General features: G+C 36.4%; 1 protein-coding gene across 3 annotated transcripts in view; it reads right to left on the bottom strand.

The window, feature by feature from the left end:
* Nucleotides 1–23,257, bottom strand: part of LOC150108962 (protein-lysine N-methyltransferase EEF2KMT) — a 166,276-nt gene that overhangs the window by 84,470 nt on the left and 58,549 nt on the right. For all 3 annotated transcript variants that reach the window (XM_090404592.1, XM_090404583.1, XM_090404603.1), the window contains exon 4: nt 9,139–9,246. In XM_090404592.1, the coding sequence (XP_090260718.1) occupies nt 9,139–9,246 (108 nt within the window). The remainder of the gene's footprint in view (nt 1–9,138; nt 9,247–23,257) is intronic.

Genomic DNA, 23,257 nt, shown 5'->3' with positions numbered 1-23,257 from the left:
ATCCATGTTGACTCTCACAGATAACATTACCCTCATCTGCCCAATGCTGTATATAGTCCCTCACTACTTTCTCCAAGATCTTAACAACTACTGATGACACACAGACTGGCCTATAATTAGACACTTCCAGTCTGTTACCACCCTTATGCAATGGCACTATCTTACCTTCCTTCCATTCCCTGGGCACCTTTGCCGAAGTCAGACTCTCATTGAAAAGCCAGGTTAATGGCACTGTCAGTTCCCTAGCACATTCTCTCAAAACTCGTGGTGAAATACCATCCAGTCCCACAGCTTTACTGACATAGAGTACTCAGTATCTGAAACACACTCTCCTCCTGTACCTCTAAACCTCGAACCAGCCCTATCCCTCTAGCATTAAAACTGACTCCTCTAGGATGAAATACTCCAATAAAGTGTTCATTGAACACTTTATTGGAGTATTTCACTGCATCAGTCACTCTATTCCCATTTTTATCCCACAATATCATTCTTCTATAGTCATTTCTCCTCCTACTGGCCACATAGCTAAAAAATTCCCTAGGATTTTCTTTGGATCTTAGGGCCAATCTCCTCTCATATTCCAGTTTCGCTTTCCTTACCACACTAGTCACTCTTCTGGCCTGTGTCTGATATTCTTCATGCATCTTTTCTTCACCTGTCTCCTTATATCTCTTCCATAGCCTCTTTTTCGCATGCAATTCCTGTTTAATATTGTTTGTCATCCACTTTACTCCAAATTGTGTCCTCTTCTTCACTCATGGTATATAACTTACCATTGCTGCTAACAAATATTCGTTCACAATTTCCCACACACTAATGATATTCCAGCCTTCCAATTCCTCCCTCCATGAAACTTCCCGAAGTTGACGTCTAAGACTATTATAATCACCTGCATTATAATTCCACATAAGTTCCTGTCTCTTTGATACTCCTGCATGTCTATTCATTTTCCAAGTCAAAACCATATGGTCACTCTCTCCAAATGGTGGGAGAGATGTCAACTCAGTTATTATCAACTCTTCTGATGCTATAACCAAATCCAAAACTCTTGAACCTCTTGTTCCCTCTGTTACATGTTGCCTAAGACATTTGTCCCTCAAGAATTCTAGAAATTCCATTCCCCTATTGCTACACACATCTTCCTCTTCCTAATTTATAATGCTGTGGTTAAAATCTCCCATAACAATCATTCTTTTGCACTTGCCAAACTTAGCTGTCTAAACATCTCCTGGTCCCCATCCTCCTGGGGACCAGGAGATGTTTAGTGGGGTGTTGCTCCTGGGTCTGTAGCAACACCCCACTAAATATCCTGTCTTGCCTACCTCTACCTCACACCATACGCTCTCAAAATCATTTGTCTCACTTCCTTCCAAAGCCTCCACTCTTAGAAGACATAGGTCATCACTTATCATAAGCAGTACCCCACCACCACACTTTCCCCTCCTATCCTGATGAAAAATGCTATACCCAGCGACTTCTATTCCTGTTGTTATATCCCCTTCTGTTAACCACATCTCAGTGATCGCAATAATTTTTGGCCAGGCTGATGCTATCTACGCCACCAATTCCTCTCCCTTATTCCAGATACTCCTGGCATTAGTATAAAGCACATAAATGCCATTGTTTCTATACCCAGCATTATCCCTTCTAGACTCCACTGGGCTCAGTGTTACCTGACATCGTCTCCCTTCTCCCAAGTATCCATTCCCACAAGAGGCCACCCCTGCTATCATCCTCCCTGGGACACACTGACTCGTTCAGAACAGCAATCTCTCCAGATGCCTACGTCCTTCCTCATTCAAATGTAAACCGTATCTCGCATACAATTCCTCCCTTTCCTCAAACGCACTCCAAGCATCCACATATACCAGTCCTCTCTTGTCACACATTCTCACTATTATGCCATTCAATATCACCGCTCTTTGCTCAGCTCATCATTATCATACCTAGGCAACACGCACACTATTTTCCCTCTCTCTGTCTTCTTCCGTATAGTCTCAAGCAAAAATCTCATATCTCTCGCTGCCCGACTTACATTACCACTCAAGTCATTCGTTCCTACCATCACAATCATCTCATTCACCCTTTCACCTCTCTTAATTGCCATAGCCACCCTCTCTATTGTTCCTCCTGGCAAACACTCCTCACGCATCCTATCTTGAACACCACGAATCATTGAGTCGCCATACATTATACCTCCTACCATTCCCTCTCTCCTATTGTTTCCATTCTTTCCTCTTCTTTCATTCCCATAGGTCTCTCTCATTCCCTCTTCTCTACTGCTATTCTCTCTCTTCTAGCATTCCCATACCTCTCTCTCCTACTGTTTCCATTCTCTCCTCTTCTAGCACTCCCATACATCTCTCTCATTCCCTCTCTCCTACTGTTTCCATTTTCTCCACTTCCACCCCTTCCATATCCCTCTCTCATTCTGTCTCTCCTACTGTTTCCATCCTCTCGTCTTCTAGCATTCCCATACCTCTCTCTCATTCCATCTCTCCTACCGTTTCCATTCTCTCCTCTTCTAGCACCCCGATACCTCTCACTCATACTCCCTAAATTCTCTCTCTCTCTCCTACTCTGATTCTCCTTGCATTTATCTCTTCCATTCTCCTAATCTTATCTTTCATACTTCTGCTCTCATTCACAAGACATTCCACCTCCTCTTTCAACTCATCTATTTCCCTCTGCAGGTCTAAATTAATCTAAATTCACTCTCCCAAACAAAACCATCTCCTAAACTTTCACAGTCACTCACACCTTCCACACTATCAACTATTATTTTCTCATTCATATATATCTTTTTGTCATTCTCTCCTATCACACTACTTGTCTTCCTACATTCATTCCCCGTTCCTGGAGCAACAAAGTCGGATATCGATATTTCTAATGCACTTATTTCCTCCAACTGCCTGCATTTTGCGCACATATGCTCTCCGCTCTCTTTCACAAGCCACATATTTAATTCCCGAGATGCATACATGCCGCAAGTACTGCATGCCACAATTCTTGGATTACTTTACAGATCTTTGGACAGATAATACTGGCATCAAAAAAAATTATACCAGAAACTTACAAAATACTTTAAATGATATAATAACAATGAAAGAATTAAAGAACAACCTAAATAAAATAAAAAATGGCAAATCAGCAGGGGAAGATGGTATAAACTCCGAACTGTATAAATTTGCTGGAAAAAAATTTCATCAAAGATTATTAAAATTTTTAGATGAAATATGGACAAATGGACAATAGAATGGAATACAAGTATAGTAATACCTATATTTAAAAAAGGGGAAAAAACAAAACCTGCTAATTACAGATGTAGTAGTTTATTGAATACATGCAACAAAATATATAGCAGATTACTTAATGAAAAACTGAAAATATACAGTGAAAAAATATTCTTAGAATGTCAAAATGGATTTAGAAAAGGACTCTACAATGGATGCAGCTTTCAGTTTAAAACTACTTATAGAAAAAAGAAGAGAATTTAATTTAGAAACTCATCTTTTGTTTATAGATTATGAAAAAAGCTTTTGACAAAGTAAAAAGTTATATAATGTTTGATATATTACAAAGAATAAATATACCTAATATTTTACTACATGCAATATTGAATATATATGAAGATAATGAAATAAAAATAAAAATAAATGTCTGAAAAACAATCTATAAACCAAGGAGTAAGACGAGGATATCCTCTATCTCCAACTCTTTTCAATATTTACATTAATGAAAAAATACAATCAGGGCCGCTCCAACCCGAGGGTGCAAAGGGTGCACCGCACCCGGGTGGCAACATTGATATTAAATGATGTTAAAAATAACTATACAAAACTATTATTATTATTATTTCCCAAGACCTCATGGAGTCAAAGATTCATCTGGGAGGTCCTTTTATCACACACACATCTCATTATACCGTGTCTTAAACACACTCAAACTCCTTGCAGACACCACACTCTCAGACAAGGCATTCCAAACATTCACAACTCTGCACAAAAAAACCTGCCTCTCACTCCCCTACTCACACCCTCTTTATATAGTTTCCAGGGATGACCTCTGGTTCTCCCCTGATCTCCCACTATTCTCTGTAGAACTTCCCCACCATTGATCTTATAACAACCCCTTACCAACAGAGGTCAGAAACTACCTTAGTCAGTCACCTTTGGACCCTTTCCAACATCTCTTCATCCTTCTGAAAACCCGGTGACCAAATCTGGGCACAATAGTCCATGTGTGGCCTAATCAAAGCTTATACAATGGAACAAGAATCTCCCTACTTCTACACGTCAGTGTCCTCCGCATCATTCCCAGAAGTCTTCACAATTTTGGCGATGTGTCCCCTAAATTTTAGATCCTTATCCACTATCACCCCCAGATCTCTTATTTCCTCTACCTCCAACAATATATTCTCATCAAGCATAAATTCTGCATCCCATCTTTGTTTTCCAAATTTTAAAACCTTACATTTTGCAACATTGAACTCATATCCCCATTTGCTTGCCCAATCACTCAATTTATTCAAGTCTTCTTGCAAGGCCACAACATCTTCACTACTCTTTATGGTTCGTCCCAACTTTGCATCATCTGCAAACAACTGAATATCTCCATCCAAATCTTCGCCAATATCATTAATATATACAAGTTAAATAGTAATGGCCCTAAAACAGACCCCTGAGGCACTCCACTAATGACTTTCCTTTTCCTGGATATCGCACCCCCATACACAACTTGTTGATACCTATCAGATAGCCATTCTCCAATCCAATGCACTAATCTAATATCCAACCCCAACTGTTCTAGTTTGACTGTCAACTTATCATGAGGTACTCTATCAAAAGCCTTTGCGAAATCCAAGCATGGGAGGTAGTTAAGAAGTGCTTGCATGAAGCAATGGCTGACTGTATACCTAGAGTCCGAATAATAAATCAAGTAGGGTTAAATGGATGAATAACACCATTAAGCTTGAGTTGCAAAAAAAGAAACAACTATGGAGGGAATTTAAGGAGAAGGGTGACCGGCAGGCACATGAACGGTATAAAGCGCAGGCCAGAAGGGTGACGAGTGTGGTAAGAAAAGCAAAAAAGGATTACGAAAGAACATTGGCCATACAGGCTAAAGAGAATCCTAAACAGTTTTTTAGATATGTAGCAAGTAAAAGGAAAAATGTACATGGCAGATTGATTTTAAAGAATGCCGATGGTAGGGAGGTAACTGAATCAGTTGAGATAGTTGAGTTACTGAGTGAGCACTTTGCAAAAGTATATCATCCAGGTGGTGACATTGCAGAAACGAATAAACCAGTAGATTATACGGGAATTGTGGTTAATGAAGTGGAGGTGAGTAGTCTATTGCATAACCTCAATGTCAATACATCTGTGGGATTGGATGGTATACCAGCTCGTGTTGTACGAGAAGCAGCTAAAGAATTGTCAGTACCCTTGACCATTTTGTTTAATTTGAGTCTCGGGTCTGGGTTAGTCCCGAGCGGGTGGAAAGAGGGGAAAATAGTTCCACTGCATAAAGGTGGTTCCAAGACTGCTGTTGTAAATTACCGACCGATTAGCATATCAGGAATCATTGTCAAGGTCTTAGAGAAAATAGTCAAGAGGAAAATACAAGATTGGATAGAAGAAAATGGGATACTGTATCGGAGACAGCATGGTTTTGTGAAGGGTAGGTCATGCCTCAGTAACTTGCTCACGTATTATAACACAGTGACGGCTGAACTGGATAAGGGTAATGGGTTTATGGTGATTCTACTGGACCTTGCCAAGGCCTTTGACAGGATTCCACATGGAATTCTAATCAGTAAATTGCAGCATATGGGAATGGACATAGGGTTGGTGAGATGGATAGGAGGGTGGTTGACGGAGAGATATCAGAGAGTGGTTTACTCGGGAGTAGAGTCCACAAGACGGCCTGTGACTAGTGGTGTGCCACAAGGATCTGTTCTTGGACCACTGCTGTTTAATTTGTTCATAAATGATATAGGAAATGATCTGAGAGGAACAGTCCATTTGTTTGCGGATGATGCGAAGTTGGGTAGGGCAATAGTGAATGCAGATGACGTCAAAATTTTGCAGGATGATTTGGATAGATTGGAGGTCTGGGCTAAGGAGAATGGATGTCAGTTTAATGTGGCAAAATGTAAGGTTATGCATTTTGGGGTGAAAAGATTGGCGGCAGTTTACTGCATTGGTGGAACCCTGCTCCAGGAAATTGATGAGGCACGAGATTTAGGAGTGTTGGTGGATAAGGAATTGAAATTTAGGGGACACATTGCAAAAGTGACCAAAACAGCTCATCAAATCACTTGGTTGCTGAAGAATACGTTGACAAGCAGAGACAAGCAGGTTATTGTTCCTCTCTATCGAGCCTTGGTAAGACCCCATGTAGACTACTGTGCTCAGATTTGGTCACCTAGGTTTCTTCTTGATGGGGAGGAGGTGGAGAAGATCCAGAGGCGAGTGACCAAGATGATAGCAGGTCTGTGGAATGAACCGTATGAGAACAGGTTGAGGATTTGTGGGTTGCAAAAATTGGTTGATAGGCGGAGGAGGGGAGATATGATTGAGACATTCAAATTACTGAAGGGTTTCTATAAAATTAATTCAGAAGATATTTTCGAGAACAGCGCTGGTTGTGGGAGGACTAGGGGACATCCATGGAAACTGGGCAAAAGTGTGGTTAGTAAAGGTGTTAGAGCTGGGTTCTTTACTTTTAGAGTAGTGAATGAGTGGAATGCGCTCCCTGAGTCTGTAGTGGATGCTGTGACAGTGAATGAGTTTAAGGCGAGGTATGATAGATACTGTATGAATGTCAAATAGTTGTGATGAATATGATTTGGGGCCTCCCTCGATGAGTCTAATGACTCCCTGGAGTTGCCCGTAATAATAGTAATAGTAATAATAATATTACTGTGTATCCTTCTCCTCTGTCCAAGAGGAGAAGGATACCAGTAATATTATTATTACTATTACTGACCTCCCTAATGCATGACCTCCCTTTAGCAAATCCATGCTGTCCATCAAAGATTATACCATTGTTGTCAACCCAACTCTGGATCCTAGTTCTCACAAGCTTCTCCAACAACTTAACCACAACACCTGACATAGAGATAGGCCTATAGTTTGATGCTTGAGTTCGATCACCTCCTTTATGAAGTGGCACAATCTTGCCTTCCTTCCACTCTTTAGGAACTTGACCAAGTGCAAGACTCGTATTAAAAAAATATGTCAAGGCAGGTGTCAACTCTCTGGCACATTCCTTCAGAATACGCGGTGATATATTATCAAGTCCCACAGTCTTATTTACATCTAGTTTACTCAACTCCCCAAACACCTCTTGCTCACTTACAGTCAGTCTCTCCTCCCCATCATCAACTGCTCTCAATCTCTCCATGAAGTCACATTCACAAGATTGAAAGATCTTTATGAACTGCTCATTAAGTATCTCCACCACACATTCTGCAACAGCTGTCTTTATACCATTTCCTCCAATCAATGTCATCCTTCCATAATCATTCTTTCTTTTGCTGGCTACATATTGAAAGAACTCCTAGGATTCTTTTTGGCTTCATTAGCTAACTGCTGTTCATACCCTTCTTTAGCTACTCTCACCAACCAAGTCACCCTCCTTGCCTGGTCTTTGTAGACCTCGTGAAATTGGTTACTTCCACTTCTCTTATGCTGCCTCCACAATGCCCTTTTTCTCTGTATCGCATACTTAATCTCTTTATTCATCCATCTCACACCTACCTTATTTAACCTTCTCACCCTTGGAATACAAAGTAAAAAGTATTCTGTGTTAACAAAGTTAACACAGAATACAAATTTAACTATGTATTCTGTGTTTTTAATAAATAAGACATGTAACTTTTGGTTTGCATAAATTGTTGTTTTATTTATTGTAGTAAATGATACATTCAATTTCTTTTAGTTATTTTTTTAAGAGGTGGCCGATAAAAGTTTGCACCCAAGTGGCAAATACCCTTGGCACGTTACTGAATACAATGGAACACCTTAAACAATCCAGGTATAGAAATTTCCTGGAAAAACAAAATAAATATGCTATTATTTGCAGATGATCAGGTAATAATATGAGATAAGGAAGACAATTTATAAAAGAGCAATATATAATTTAAACGTTATAGTAGAACAGTTTGGAATGAAATTTTCCATAGATAAAACTAAAACAATGGCATTTTGTGGACAAACTCCAGTTAGAAGTAAAATAGTTATTAATAATAAAATAATAGAACAGATAAATACTTTCAGTTATCTTGGATATGAAATATCATATGAAGGAGAAAAAGACATAAAATTAAAAACTTCAAAATTTTTACAGATTATAGGCCTGATAAATAGAATACTCAAATCGCAAATATTGACAAAAAGAACAAGCGTGAAAATATATAATACTCTAGCAGTGCCCACATTACTATATGGCAGAAATTTTCGCAATAAACAAACAAGATAAACAAAGAATAAAAACAAATGAAATGAGATTTATGAGAAGAACTGCAAAATACACATTATTAGACCAAAAAAGAATGAAGACATTTTAAAAGAACTAAAAACAAAATCAATAGAAGAAAAACTAAACAATTATAAATAAAAATGGACAGAACATGTAAACCGAATGGCCAACACCTGATATCCTAAACAAATACTGAAATATACGTCAATGGGAAAGAGAAGTAGGGTAGACCTCAAAAAAGGATACTGGATGGATAATGAGACCGTAACAGACCAATATGGTCTATACCCATAATCAGCATTATGACGATGATGATGATTCTTTCAACATAAACCCTTTCTAGACAGAGAATCCTGCATGTTTGGCAACTTTCCAACTAAAAAGTGACTTACATTGTCTGAAGGTGTGTGAAAGACTATTAGTGATAGCAAATGCCTCAATATTTCTATCTGCTAGATAAAGGCTATTTGCAAAAGGAAATCAGTTGTGAACATTAAAAGCTTAGAGAAAGGTGACTTTGATTTGGGAAACTTTTGACTTGAGAAAATTCAATTCATAACAAAACATAAATATTTTAATAGAAATAAATTTATTATTGGGTCAAAAGGAAAGGTCTAAGATAATAATTAATATATATATATAAACAATTACCAGAATATAACTGCAATAACATGTGGACTGCTGATCACTTGAAGAACCCAGAAGATTAGAATAAATAATGTATATGTCTTCCAAAACTGCATAACCATTACCTTCAATCTGGAACATAAGTAGATTAAACTTAAACCAGTACTATTAAATTAATTTTTTTTAAAAAATGTAAAAGAATTATAATTCTGAAATATTCATGTAAAACTGTCACAGTACTGTTTATAATAATTAAGTGCTCATTTTGAATAAGTAACCTCTAATTACTTCATGTGTTACTCAAGCAGATTAAACTATGCCGTTTATCATTCATCACATTTTTTTCTTAATGGCTCCGAATCATAGTACATCAGCCATCTGTACAGCTGTTCTCATCATCCTAAACAAACCATAAATAAAAATAACAAAAATATAAAGAAAATAATTAACAAACTAAAGACAGTTTGCACATAAAAATAATAAGGATGACAAGACTAGTCCTACAATCCTCATACTTTTTATGTAGTAAGTGTGAGGATTATGTAAAACTTTTATACAATGGGACCACCACCCTTTTATTATTCGTGGTAAATGTCCTACTCAATATTGCAGCAATTCTCTGAGATGTCTTCACAACTTTTGTAATGTGTCCTCAGAATTTCAAATCTCTACAATCACCCCAAGATCCCTCGCTTCCTCCATTTCTTCCAGGAGAACTGCACTAAGTGAGTATGAAGCATCCCATCTGTCAATCTCAAATTTTAAAACGTTATATTTAGTTGCATTAAACTGAAGTGCCAGTTCATTTGCCCAGCTTTTCAGCTTATTCAAATCCTCTTGTAAAGCCAAAGTATCAGCACTATTACTAATAATCCTCCCAAGCTTCACATCATCTGCAAACAATATAACGTATCCCTATAGTCTTGTGACAATATCATTCATATAAAGATTGAACAGTAATGGTCCCATACTGAACCCTGTGGAACTCCACTTTTAACCATACTACTCCTGATACTGGTCCCCTATATACAACTCTCTGATCTCTACCAGTAAGCCAGTTACCAATCTAAAACAATTATGATTACAGATTAAAAGATTGTTTCCAATAGATTAAAAGAAAGAATTATAGATTACTCATTACAGATTGCTAAAACAAGAGCATCCATTAACAACTCCATGCTGGCCTGCAAAAATGATATCCCCCCACCTCATCTGCCCAATTCTGCATATGAAGTCATATCAATTTCTCCAAAACCTTAACTAGAGAGGAAATACAAACAGACCTATACACTGAGTGGCCACTTTATTAGGAACACTCCCCATTTAGGAAAAATATATTGTTTCCAAAGACACTGAGTCACGTGGCTGCAGAAATTCAACGGTTGTTTTTTGTGCTTGATGCATCAGAATAGGTAAAAGATGTGACTTAAGTGACTTTGAGTGCAGTGTGATTGTTGGTGCCAGTATCTCACAAATGTCTACTCTTCTGGGTTTATCACATGCAACAGTGTTTAGGGTAGAAGTGGTGTAATCTGTACCATTGACAGGGTGTAGCATAGAGGCAGCCTGCCTCACGGTGCAGCTTAATAAGGTGCTCGGTCAGTCATTTTGCAGTAGGCGCAGTATTACAGCAACAAGATATTTTATAAATATACGGTGCTTAGTTTATGTGCTTATTATATTTTAATAATAAAAAAATTATAGTAATACATTGTATTCTAAAACTAAACATTTTAGAACTCACTTATTAGATCAGTGTTTCACAAAGTGTAGCACGCCTACACCAGGGGAGTTACTTGAGGTCTTCAGGGGGATACGTGGCAATTTTCAGCTATGCATCATTAATGCATGGAATCGTTTTTAAGAAAAAATCAGGTGTGGCTGTGTCAGAGCACGGCTGGAGGGGTTTGACATGAATATGTCACACCAGCAGATTATATATGTGTTTGGAAATGTAAATAAATGAAAACAAGTTTAATCAATTATAATTTTATTTAACATAGGTCTCTGGTAAGATATAAACGATAGAAAGATACATCCGAGTTTCTGGCGAAAATCAAATCAATACAAGTGTTACCTAGCGTGGTCACATTGTCTGAATGTAAGTGAGATTAAACTCATGTTCCATAAAGTTCTGTAGTGATCGGTTTTGTGACACATCGACATTGAAGTCACCAGTGATGATGATGGGCATATGCAGGTCTGGTTCGATACTGGGGATTATTTTCTTTATGCTTTTCGAGTATTGCAGCAGGGATCGATAGATACAATATTCTATTACTGATGATGAAGCATTTGGATGAATGAACACAGCTCCGAGGACAAATTTAGATACACCGTTAAATCATTATGTCATCCAGGCATATATCTCCCACTGATGGTTCTTCGACTAAGCTTACGACTGACATCAATGGTAACGATACGTTGACAATTGGTGAAGCTGTTGAGGTTCCTGTATATTGCGACTCCACCGGCAGTGCGTTTGGATGATGACGACGAAGTTGACGGTTGATTGCGTCACCTTTCTATGGATGTATTCTTACATGCTTTAATTTCAAAACCAGATAATTCACAGGTGTGTCATCATTCCATCCAGGTTGCACTGATGACCAAGTAGTCAGATCTGGTCATAATGGACTCAGTTTCGATATCCTCGGTGTGCTCTACCAAGCTCTGTGCATTGATCACCAAGACAAGTAAGACTCCCCACAGTGAGTTTTCACCACTGTCATGATCATCTATGTTTAATATCTAGACCTCCTCTGTGATCGCAGTAGTCGACAAACCTCGACCACAGAAACTTAACCAGAGTATTTCCCTGAGTCGCATATTTCTCTGCCAGTTGGTGCTGCATTTCCGTAACTGTGATAAAATTTATAATCGTCTCCCTCTCGTTAGTCAAATACAGTCCGTCGATAGAAGTGACTCTGCTCAGTGCAACATACACCAGTTGATTTTGTTGAGACTTGTACTGAAAGATGACTCGATGAAAAGTGCCTCCTTGCAATTTGTGAATCGGTATGGCACAAGTGAGCTCGCCAACCTCTAATGCTCTTCCATTGTCACCGATCTTCCGAAATCCACATCCATTTCGTTCAATCCATCTTCTGAAGGGGTGGCATAGTCGCTTACATCATTTATATCTATGGGTTCGTGTGCCACTGCTTCCAATTTCTTTCGCCGCTCCCAATACTTCCTTATTCATTCCAATCCAGATATTGGGATATTATTGGAAACCTGACGAGCTGCTCTTTCATGTCATTTATGTTCAGCATATTTCTGGCTGGCTTTTCAGCAAGTATAGGCAGATATTGTGAAATTTCTAAAATTTTTCAACTTCAATCCACATTTTATTCACCAACACTGTATTAAAATTTAAGAATTATGCGTTAAATCGATAGATCTCAACAAGTGCTGTTGATTGACACTAAAATTAGTGTCGTACCATGACAGAGTACGAAGTTATACCGAGTGGAAGTTTCTGAGGCGTGGCAGATCATACACAAAATGGCAGAGCCCCCGCTGCCACCTGTGGGGAGCAGCATGCTATCTGAAGGTCACTGACGAATCTTTATTCCCTCATTTGGTTTGGTTTGGCTTCCTTTAATATTTTAGAAATTAGCCAAACCTTATCGAATGATTTCGTTACACTCAACTTTTCTTCCAGTACCCCCTAGTACTGTTCTGAATTTAAAGACATATTCATGTCAAAAATGATATTGTTAACAATTCCTGTTAGCGTAGCAAGGGTGGAAAGGAATTGTTAACAATATCATTTTAAACTGGTTAAAAATTATTTGCAAACAGCAATGATAAGAAAGAGGTGGACATAGCTTATAATTTACGTAAGAAGGCCATGGACCCTTCTTACCAAGCAGTAAGAGCTCAGACTGTTGAGGGGGGGGGGGGGTAATGGTAGAGGAAATGTTTTCTTGGCGCACATTAGGTCTCTTGATACCAGTTAAACATTGCCTAAATGCCACAGCCTATCATATCATTGTTGCTGATCAGGTTCACCCATTTGTGGCTGCAGTTTATCCACTGTCGAATGGGTACTTCCAGCAAGACAATGCAGCATGCCACAAAGCATGTGGCATGGTGAAGCATTTCAAGGAACATGACAGTGAGTTTTCTTTACTTCAATGACCAGTTTAGTCCCAAAACCTCAACCCAACAGAGCATCTCTGGGATGAGGTGGAATGAACAGTTCACAGCAGTAATATGCCACTATCCACCCTATCACAATGGGTGATGGCATTGTGATAGGGTGGACAAACATCCCAAAGGAACGTTTTAGACACTTAGTTGTGGCATGGTGAAGCATTTCAGTTGAATACCACAGAATATGGGTGATTCTTAAGGCAAAAGAGAATTCCACTTGTTATTAAGTGCTGTTCCTAATCAAGTGGCTAGCCATTTGGTCTAGTTTGATACCTTCATTATACCACCACCTTTATGCAATGGTACTATCATACACTCCTCTGTTCTCCAGGAATTTGTCATGTTGCAAGACCTTCAATAAACAGTCAAGTTTCTCCCAGTATTATTTTTGACAACACCCAAATTTCCAGACAATTTGAGATTTCTCTTCTTGGAACTATCCTGACATCGAGCCTCTCCTGGTAAACACATCACAATCATTGCATCCTTAGCTTCTTAAAAACTAGGATTTCTCTTTCACTCAAGATATTACTTCACTTCTGAACAGCTGTTAACCTTATACAAATCACAAATCTGCCCAGCTGTTAAAGACTGCTTTCACATATGGGGTAGGATGGGGTGGGCCCCCTAAGAGGTCCCTCAAAATGCTTGACTCAATACAGAGGAGAGCAATTAGACTTATTAATGACCCATCTCTTACCAACTCACTCCCTCCAACTTAGTACTAACCAACTTAGTAGTAATCTCGTTGGAACACGTGCAGCTGCTGCTCAACATCCTTTCACAGTGTATCTTGAAATCCACAGAACAAGTTTCTTTTCTACCTCCTTCATCCCTGCAACTGCTGTATTGTCGAACAGTCTTTCTCCTGTTGTGTTCCCCAAGGAATACAATATACATTCTTTTATATCAAGTTCCTCCTTTCCCAACCCACTACCCATGCATGGTACTAATATACCATAGGTTGATCAACCAACCTCTTGTGTATGGGCACAACATAAAAAAAAAGGTTAACAGCACAGTCAGTTGCACAGCACATTCCCTTAAAACATGTAGCAAAATTCCATCTATTCCCCTTACATTACTGACATTTAGTATACTACTCAGTATATGGAATACATCCTCTTCATTCACTTGTAACATATCGCGACTCCTTATTCATATAAGTATAAAGCCAGATGTACCAAGAAGTAATAAACTCATCATTAAATAGCTCAACTATGTTATCTGCACTGGTCACCCAAATCTCATCTCCTAATCTGTTCACAGTCAATTTTTCTCCTACGTGTGTGTGTGTGTGTGTGTGTGTGTGTGTGTGTGTGTGTGTGTGTGTGTGTGTGTGTGTGTGTGTGTGTGTGTGTGTTTCTATAATCTCTTTTTTCCATCTGCAATTCCTGTTTAATTTCTCTAGTCATCAGCCTGACTCCAAGATAGTTTATCTTCTTCACTCAAGGAATATAATCTACCATTGCTGTCAGCAATTTTTTTCTTAAGTATCTCCTATGCACTACTTACTCCTGTTCCTACAAATTCTTTGATCTATCATACTACTGCAAGCTTGTTTCTAAGTCTATGATAGTTGCTTGCCTTATAATTTCCCACAAATCATTCTGTCTTGATACTTATACATATCTTGTCTAATCATTCTCCAAGTCAGGAGGACTACATAATCACTCTCACCAACTGTGGGTAAGTATGATATATCAATCACAATCAGATCCTCTGATGCTATACTAAATCCAAACTCTTGATCCTCGTGTTCCCTCCATCATATGCTACCTAAAACAGTTGTCCTTCAAGGAATAAAATATTCAGTTTCCTTAGTGCTATATGCCACCTCCTCTGCTCAATTTATACTGCTATAGTTGAAGTTCCCCATAATGATTACTCACTTTGCACTTGCCAAACTAATTTGCCTAAACATTTCCAGCTCATCACCATCTATATTCCCAGGTCTATAGCAACATTCCGCTAAATATCTCATCTTATAAACATCTTTCACACACCATATACTCTCTAAGCCATTAGTGTTATTTCTGCTGTGATTCTCAAACCTGAGAGGGCACAATTCTCTCTTATTATAAGTTAACACTCCACCACATGTTTACCTTCCCTACCCTGCTGAAATATGCTTCAATTTCTGAGTGAGTCAATCAATGAAACAAACTCATTCCCTTTATTTCTGCTGTTTGTAGCATTTGTATACAGAAAAATTAGTGCATTTCCAGTATTCTCATAGTAACTGTTACTCCCAACATGCTTCACTGGCTCTGAAATATAGTATGCATCCTCCCATTTCTCAACCCACTGTTTCAACATTAAGCTATCCCTGCTATGTTCCACTCCTGCAATTCTAGTTTCCCTGCTCTAACACACTCACTTGCCCACAAAACAAGAGTCCCTTCCAAATGCCAGCATCCTTCTGCATTCAAATGTAATACAGCTCTTTTCTATCCTCAAATGTACTCCACTTATTTCCAGCCTGTCTTCCTACACATTCTTGCTATTTTCTAATTCACTGTCACTGCTCTTCTCCTCTACTTCACATTATCACAATAGGGCAAAAAACTCATTATCTTCCCTCTGACACATTTTTGATGCATTATCCCTTACATCAATCTCTAATCTCTTGCTACATGATTCACGCTACCTCTCAGGTCATTCATACCAACCATTATTATCATCTCCTTGATATTTTCATCTTGCTTCATTGCCACACTCTCTTTCTATCATTCTAACCAATCAAGCATTATTCTAGCACTCTACTCTGCACATCCTGAATCACTGCTCGACTCTTTCTACTTCCAATCTCTCTCTCTCTCTCTCTCTCTCCTTTTCCCTCCTTCCTCTAATCTCTCTATCCCTTACTTTCACTTTCACTTCTTTCTTGACTTTCTCTAATTTCTTCTCTTCCTCCCATTTCTCCTATTCTCTCACCTTCCACTCTCACACTTACTCTCATTCTTCTTGCATTAGTCTAACTCTCCAGCCTCCTAATCTCGTCATTCATCCTCCTCAATTCAGTATTCATGCTTTCTGTCTCCTTTCTCAGCAGTTCTATTACTCCCTCCTCTCCCTCTCTCCAACTTTGACTGTATTAGTCCACGTTAAGTGAAAAAAATTGGTGAAGAGATTCAAAAGAAGCAAAATAAGTAAACATAGCATACTGTTATTTACTTTTGCATCATGACAATGATGCAAAAGTAAATAAATTGGTAAATAAAATAAAAAAGTAAATAAATAAATTGGCATTGTTCAGCTGATGCAACCAGCGAAAGAATTTAAGAAATTATGTGTGATTTTATTTTATTTATTTATTTATTTTTATTATTTTTTTTTTTTTGCTACAATATATGTCAAATGTGTTAGCTTCATTGAGTAAAAGATTTGTGGAAGGAAGATGAAACTGATGAGTGTGTTGGAAGTGTTTGAGAGCAAGTACTGGGTGTGGAGTGTGGGAAGAGTAAGAACAACAGTGATGAGCTGCACAACAAAAGACAAAAAAAACATTGTTGTTGCAAGAGAGCGAGGGTGCATGCGTTACAAGTGATAGCAAAAATGAAACAATGGAAAATGAAGAGAATAACAGCATGATAATGAGAAAGGTAGCACACATATGTGGAGTTCTCCACAGAACAAAACTGAAACAAAATGAATGGATAAATATCTGATAGGTGGTATGGCACAGAAGTGAAAGAAGTGGGAGATGCAAGGAGAGAGAAAGCAGGATATGAAAGAGCAAAATAGTGAGAATAAGGATTGAATTTTGTATGGTGATTCCATGATAAAAGGAATATTCAAAGAGAGCATTTTTATTTTAATATCAGCTCCACATACAAGAGGTTGCAAGGCCTGGGGCTTCCAGTAAGTGATGGTAGTCTCAGAATTAGGGATGAAATTCATCTCCTACCTACAGACAATCACAAACATCCATGCCCAACGTGGAATTTGAACTTGCAGCCCATTGGAGAGTAGATATGCTAACCTCTTGGCCAACCAGGCCAACATACACTAGTGGCCAAAATTGTGGAAACCGTGTATTTTTGAGGTTTGATGGCTCATAACACCACTTTTTTTTGGTGTAATACCATAAAATTATATATCAATGGAAAGATAATTTAATCAAGAATGTAATGCAATAACTTTTATGAAGGATTTTTTTAATAGAACAGCAGTTATAAAGAAGAAAAGTGAAACACAGAAAAAATTAGATATACAAACATTCTCACAATGTGAGTTAATACTTAGTTTGGTAACCTTTAGCATTAGTTACAGCCTTCCCATGGAAGGCTGTAACTAATGTAATAACACCTTCCCATGGAAGATTGAATTATTGCTTCTATTAATTGGGTTTTATTGGTGGGTTGCTTCTGACTAACAAGTTTCTTTAGTAGATTTTTGATTGGGTTAAGGTCTGGGCTATTCCCAGGCCATTCCAGCAGTGGAATATGATTATCTTGAAACCACTTTTTGCACACAGCAGCAACATGGCATGGAGCTGAATCCTGTTGAAATATAAATGCTTCATTATCAATATTTCAGTTCAATATTTCAGTTTGGAAAAGTATTAACCCATCGTTTATAAATTTGTACATATTTTTAATTCAAGAATTTTCTTCCTTTATCATTATTAAAAATTGCTTAACTTCGTCAGTAAATTTTTCTGGATCAATATCAGTCCCATAAGTTTGTAAAATTTTATCAATACTAGTCTTGTACTTGTCTTGATATCTATATCTTCCTTCAAAAAAATGTCAAACATATCTAAAATGTCGAAATAGCTTTTTGTTCTTTCATTAATTTCCAAAATTAGCTTATCGCAAATGACATTAAAAATGTTCACAGCGAAATTTTCTTTCCCATGTAATACAATCTCATTGTTAGATTGTGAAACTTCGTCACTCACTTTTTTTTTGTTTGTTTTTTTAACTATTTCCTTTTCATCTTTAAATTTTGTCTCATCTGTTAATAAATTCGCTTCTTCATTTATAGCAGCAGCAGCAAAACTATTTCTTATATCTACAATAAAACCAACTAAAGAGTGTAACAAATTATTAGCTAAAAACAAATCCATATCGGGATCTTGTAGAGATTTACTAGTAGCATTTATTCGTTGTGTAAAATTTTGTCCCACATAACTGTGAAAACTGCTGTTTCTGGTATGTCAAAATGTTCAGCCAATGACGAGCTCTCTAATTTAGAAATAGGTTTTTCACGAGGAGAAATGGATAGTTCAAGTAATGCGTCTTTAATTTGTTTATATCCACGTTTCAAAGCCAATATAGCGTCAGCTCTTGTGGACCACCTCATTTCACTTAGTCTTTTAACTGTTAAAGATTTTTTTCTAAATGTTTAAGGAGTATACCCCATCTTCTTATTGAAGATGAAAAGTAATTATATACATTTTGAATAAAACAAAAATATTGCATTGCTTCCAGACAAGATTCCATGCATAGTTGCCAATTAAATTTAAGGAATGACTAGAGCACGGTATATAATGTGCAGAGCAACTACATTTTTTCAGCCTAGCTTGTAAACCTGTATAGATACCGTTCATATTGGCAGCGTTATCATAGCTTTGCCCTCTGCACATTTTTATATTCAAAGATAATTCTAATTTTTTTAATACTACCTCTTCTAAATATAAGAAATTATGTTGTGTAATTCTGATAAACCCGATAAATGTTTATTGTCAGAATTTCCAGCAACATACCTAAATATCATAGCTAGTTGGTCATTATGGGCAATGGCTGAATCGAGTATTATTGCAAAATAAGCAGCTTCCTTAATTTCTGATATTAATATTTCTCTTGTTTTTTTAGCTATTAATGCTATGAATTCATCACAAGTATGGTAAGAAAGATAATTTGATCTGCCAGAACCACATGGCATACATTTTCATGTGATGTTTTAAAAAATCATCAAATTCACTTAAATAATGTAAACACGATAAATAATTTCCGCAAGAATGTTTACTCAGTAACTTAATGGTAGCTATTATTCTTTTTAAAACCTCTCTCCAATAATTTTCTTCAGATTGTATTTATTTGATCAATTCGACTATTTACAGATCTTGATTTTCTTTTGCGCTATGTGCACATCGCACGTATATGTTCAGTAGAATGCTCGTGATCACATAAGGTTTGTGTTATATTTCTCCAGTCATTAAAACCCTTCATTAAGCTATTATTTACAAACAAAGCAGTAAATTGCTTTGGTTTCTAAAAAAATTAGCCACTGTCGTTTCTCCTTTGTTCCATTCGCCTTTTTACAGTAAAAATATGATATATTTACATTTCTGACATATATTCTATTGCGTTCTATGTATTATTTTTTTAAATTTTCGATTTTACCAACATTCTGGGGCATATTTCTTAAAATATGCCTGATAAACTGTTCATTAATAGTAAATGGCCACACTGCTATACCGGTAGGATAGAGATTGCTTGCTTGCTGGTAAGTACAGACTCCGATTGATTTGTTTCATTTACTTCTTTCTCTCCTTCTGTTTTCCACATCATTTTGATGTTCTTCATTTTCACTTTCATCTCCTCGTGATAATGATACCAATGTTTCGTTTTCATTCAGAGAACTGTGAAGTACAACTTCAGTTCTACGAAATTCTTCATTTTCAGAACGCAAGAAAGACAAAATTGCCCCCTTTTGATTATTTAGCTGTTTTTTCTCTAAGTCGTTTTCTTTTACTAGCTCCGGATTCAAATTTTCTTGGCATCATTATGTGTATTAATCTATCAAAAGCGAAATAAATATTTATTAAATCCAAAATAAACATATAAATAAAATAAACAATTACGTTAAATGCTTAAAAAATACAAAAATAGAAACAGTAGTATCTTGGTTTTGTTAAAATAAACGAGCAACAGTAAAATAAGAATAATAATTAATTAAATATATATTCTTACCGACTGCGACAACTACTTTAACAATATAATTAGGTAATTACACTAGTATACAGTATACTGCTTTACAAGTACTAGCCAAATAACGGTAACTAAACTATCAGTTTAATTACCGTTTTATGGAATTTCCTTTACTGTTCTACGATATTTGACCCTTTTTGGTACAAAATTTATTTATTGTGTCTCTTCCCAAAAAATATAAACAAATTTCACATATATACAATAAATATTAATATTAAAAAAATCTTGGTAATATTAAACTAGCAACCTTGTAAGTCATTTTATATAAATAAATGACTAACTTATATCGATGGATTATAAATAATTATGCAACTTCTACAATACTTTATATTTAATATTAAATTTTCTAAATAGTTTAAAATCTTTTAATGTAATTCTAAATATATATATTATTTACACTTTTAAATATTCCATGAAATTGAATGGTAATTAATTTAAAGAAAGATGTAATTAAATCATTCTGTGAAAGATTTCAATTGCAGCGTTGATTATTGATTTTGAGAACGTTGATTTTGTTTGACAAGCTTCATTGACAAGCATCATAGTTGCTACAAAAATTTTGAATACCGAAAAAATATTAAAAGGTAAGGTAATAATTTAGTATAAGGATAAAAGTGTTTTAAAAAAAAAAAGAATTTAAATGCAATCAAATTAAGCTTGCTAATCATGGTAAAAATTGGAACTTCATGAACTGTAAAGTTCAGATATTCTCACTAAAAATAAAAATTTTGAATTTACGGTAATAAAAATTATAGCAAAAATCATCATATTTATGGAATTACAACATTTATTTATTACAAGATTTATTCAACTCCAGCTTGATTTTTTTAAGTTGCAGTAATAAGCATAATAATTCTAGTTTTAGTTAAAACATAGAGGCAATAATTAGTAACGATAACTTGCTATGCTTGCTAACATCCACTTTTTTACTCGACATTTTACCCTAAAATGACTAGAATCTTGATGCACAAAAAAATGAACTGAAAAATCAATTTAATTTATAAATAATAATAAACTTGAAATTCAAATGCTCTATTTATGTGATATAGAAACTGCTCTTACCCAACTAATTAATACAAATAGCAGCATCACACAAAAAAAAAACTCTGTTGTCTCTGGAACGTGTTTCAAAATGATCGCAAAAACTTTCTTTTTAACTCAAAAACTTATTTACTCTGTTTACAATTTCCACTTATTAAACTTGTAGTATACTTGCAAAGAGGTTAGCTAACTCTTTATTAAGTTACTTTTACAAACTGTATATCAACTTCAAATATACCAATAGATTCTCTTAATGAAACTTCTTGTTACTGTTAATCTAAATCTTAATTATCCAACTGAAACAAATTATAAGAGGAATTGTACAAAGGTATATAACTTACAAAAGCTCTGTATCGCACATTCAGTCAAAGGTCTTACACAAAAAGTTCTAAGGCAATTCTCTCATCTCAGATCTTGAGCTTCTTCCAGGAAATCTGGCAGAAATATCTCATCGGGAAAATAGCAGACTGTAAACTGTGCCCTGAGGTACTCATATACAGCTCCGGCAAAAATTTATTCTCCCACGGCGAAAAGAAAACCTTCCGAGCGAAGGTGCTTCGGGTAATTTGTCTCGCCTTTTCTCCTCTGCTTGGGCTCGCCAAAAATGCCTGGACGACTGCCTCCTTTTTCTGCCGCCTCCACTAACTCGAATTGCCACCAACTGTCAACCAGGATTTCTCTCTGGCCTGGAAGCTTTTCTCCGGCGATTGGAACATCTCCTTTCAGCAACTGGAAGCCTTCTCTTAAGACTAGAACCGGGAAGCTCCTCTCTGGCAACGTCTGGAAATGGGAAGCCCCCTCTCTCTCTCTAGTGACTTCTGGATCCGGGAAGCCCTATATGCTTGGATCTGTCCCCTTTTATTATGACTTCTCTGAGACCTTGCACGAAGTTTGTAACCCCCGAAGAATTCGGCATGATTCTTTCATCTTAAGTTTCAAGTTCAGCCCGCTCTTTGTTCTCTTCTGTGCCTTCATTTCATTTCATTCTTCTGTGCCGACCATCAGAAGGTTGTTTGAACTTTTCTGACTAACTTCGGAGGTGTTTACGTGCAGAGCTTGTAAGACTTTCTCATACATACACACAAAATTTAATTCTAATGCCGCCATGTAGATCTATTACATACAGCTCCAGCGAAAAATAATGCCTTTGTTTTTAACACTCTAACATATTCTTATTGAAGAAGTATATACAGTTAATTTCCAAAGGGCTATTTACAAAAATATCTAATACAAAATAAACAGAGACAAAAAAGGTTATTTTTTACAACATTCTTATGGTACTTGACCTAAGTAAAAAATCGATGTAATGTGCTTTGAAATATTTAAGCTACAATCGAGTTTTTACAATATTGATAAGAACAACAGTCTAAAAGTCCAGGTATTCCAGCGAAAACCATCGGTGACAAAATGAAACTATTTTATTTATTTACAAACACAAAAATACAAATTTATTAAGTATTTCTTTATAGAGTTCATAATTAAAAGGACTCTAATAATAATAATAGATTTCTGCAGATGTGTCTCATCTTGTTTTGGTATTATCAAAATTATCAAGTTATTCCGAAGCATTATGAATATTGCTATTTTATTATTATGCAGCTAATATTTCTTCAAATGCAGCACTTTTTCCAACAAAACTGACTGTTATGTTGAATATATCTGTTTGCAAATATACTCAAAATCCCTTTGACCTAATAAAAAGGCAGAATGCTGATGAAACTTCATCAGCATTCTATCTGTTAAAATACAATTAGGCCCCCCCGCCGTTAACGGATTATTGTAGTTATGTGCACTGTGTATTTCTTGGATTGACCCTTTTTTGCTGCACAATTTACTTATTGTCTCTCTTCCCAAATAAAAACGAATTTCACATGTGCGAAAATAAATAATCAAAATGTTTGTTTACATTGGAAATATTATGTCAGATATTTATATTTTTTAAATAACATTTATTGAAAATATGACATTTTGCTTCCTTTCTTTGCAAAATAAGATTATAT

This window comes from Typopeltis vanoorti, chromosome 2 (assembly GCF_054136105.1).
Source record: "Typopeltis vanoorti isolate ZY-2024b chromosome 2, IOZ_Tvanoo_1.0, whole genome shotgun sequence".
NCBI lineage: Eukaryota > Metazoa > Arthropoda > Arachnida > Uropygi > Thelyphonidae > Typopeltis > Typopeltis vanoorti.
Note: the sequence above shows the minus strand (reverse complement) of the source record. Positions and strands in the feature narration are given on the sequence as shown.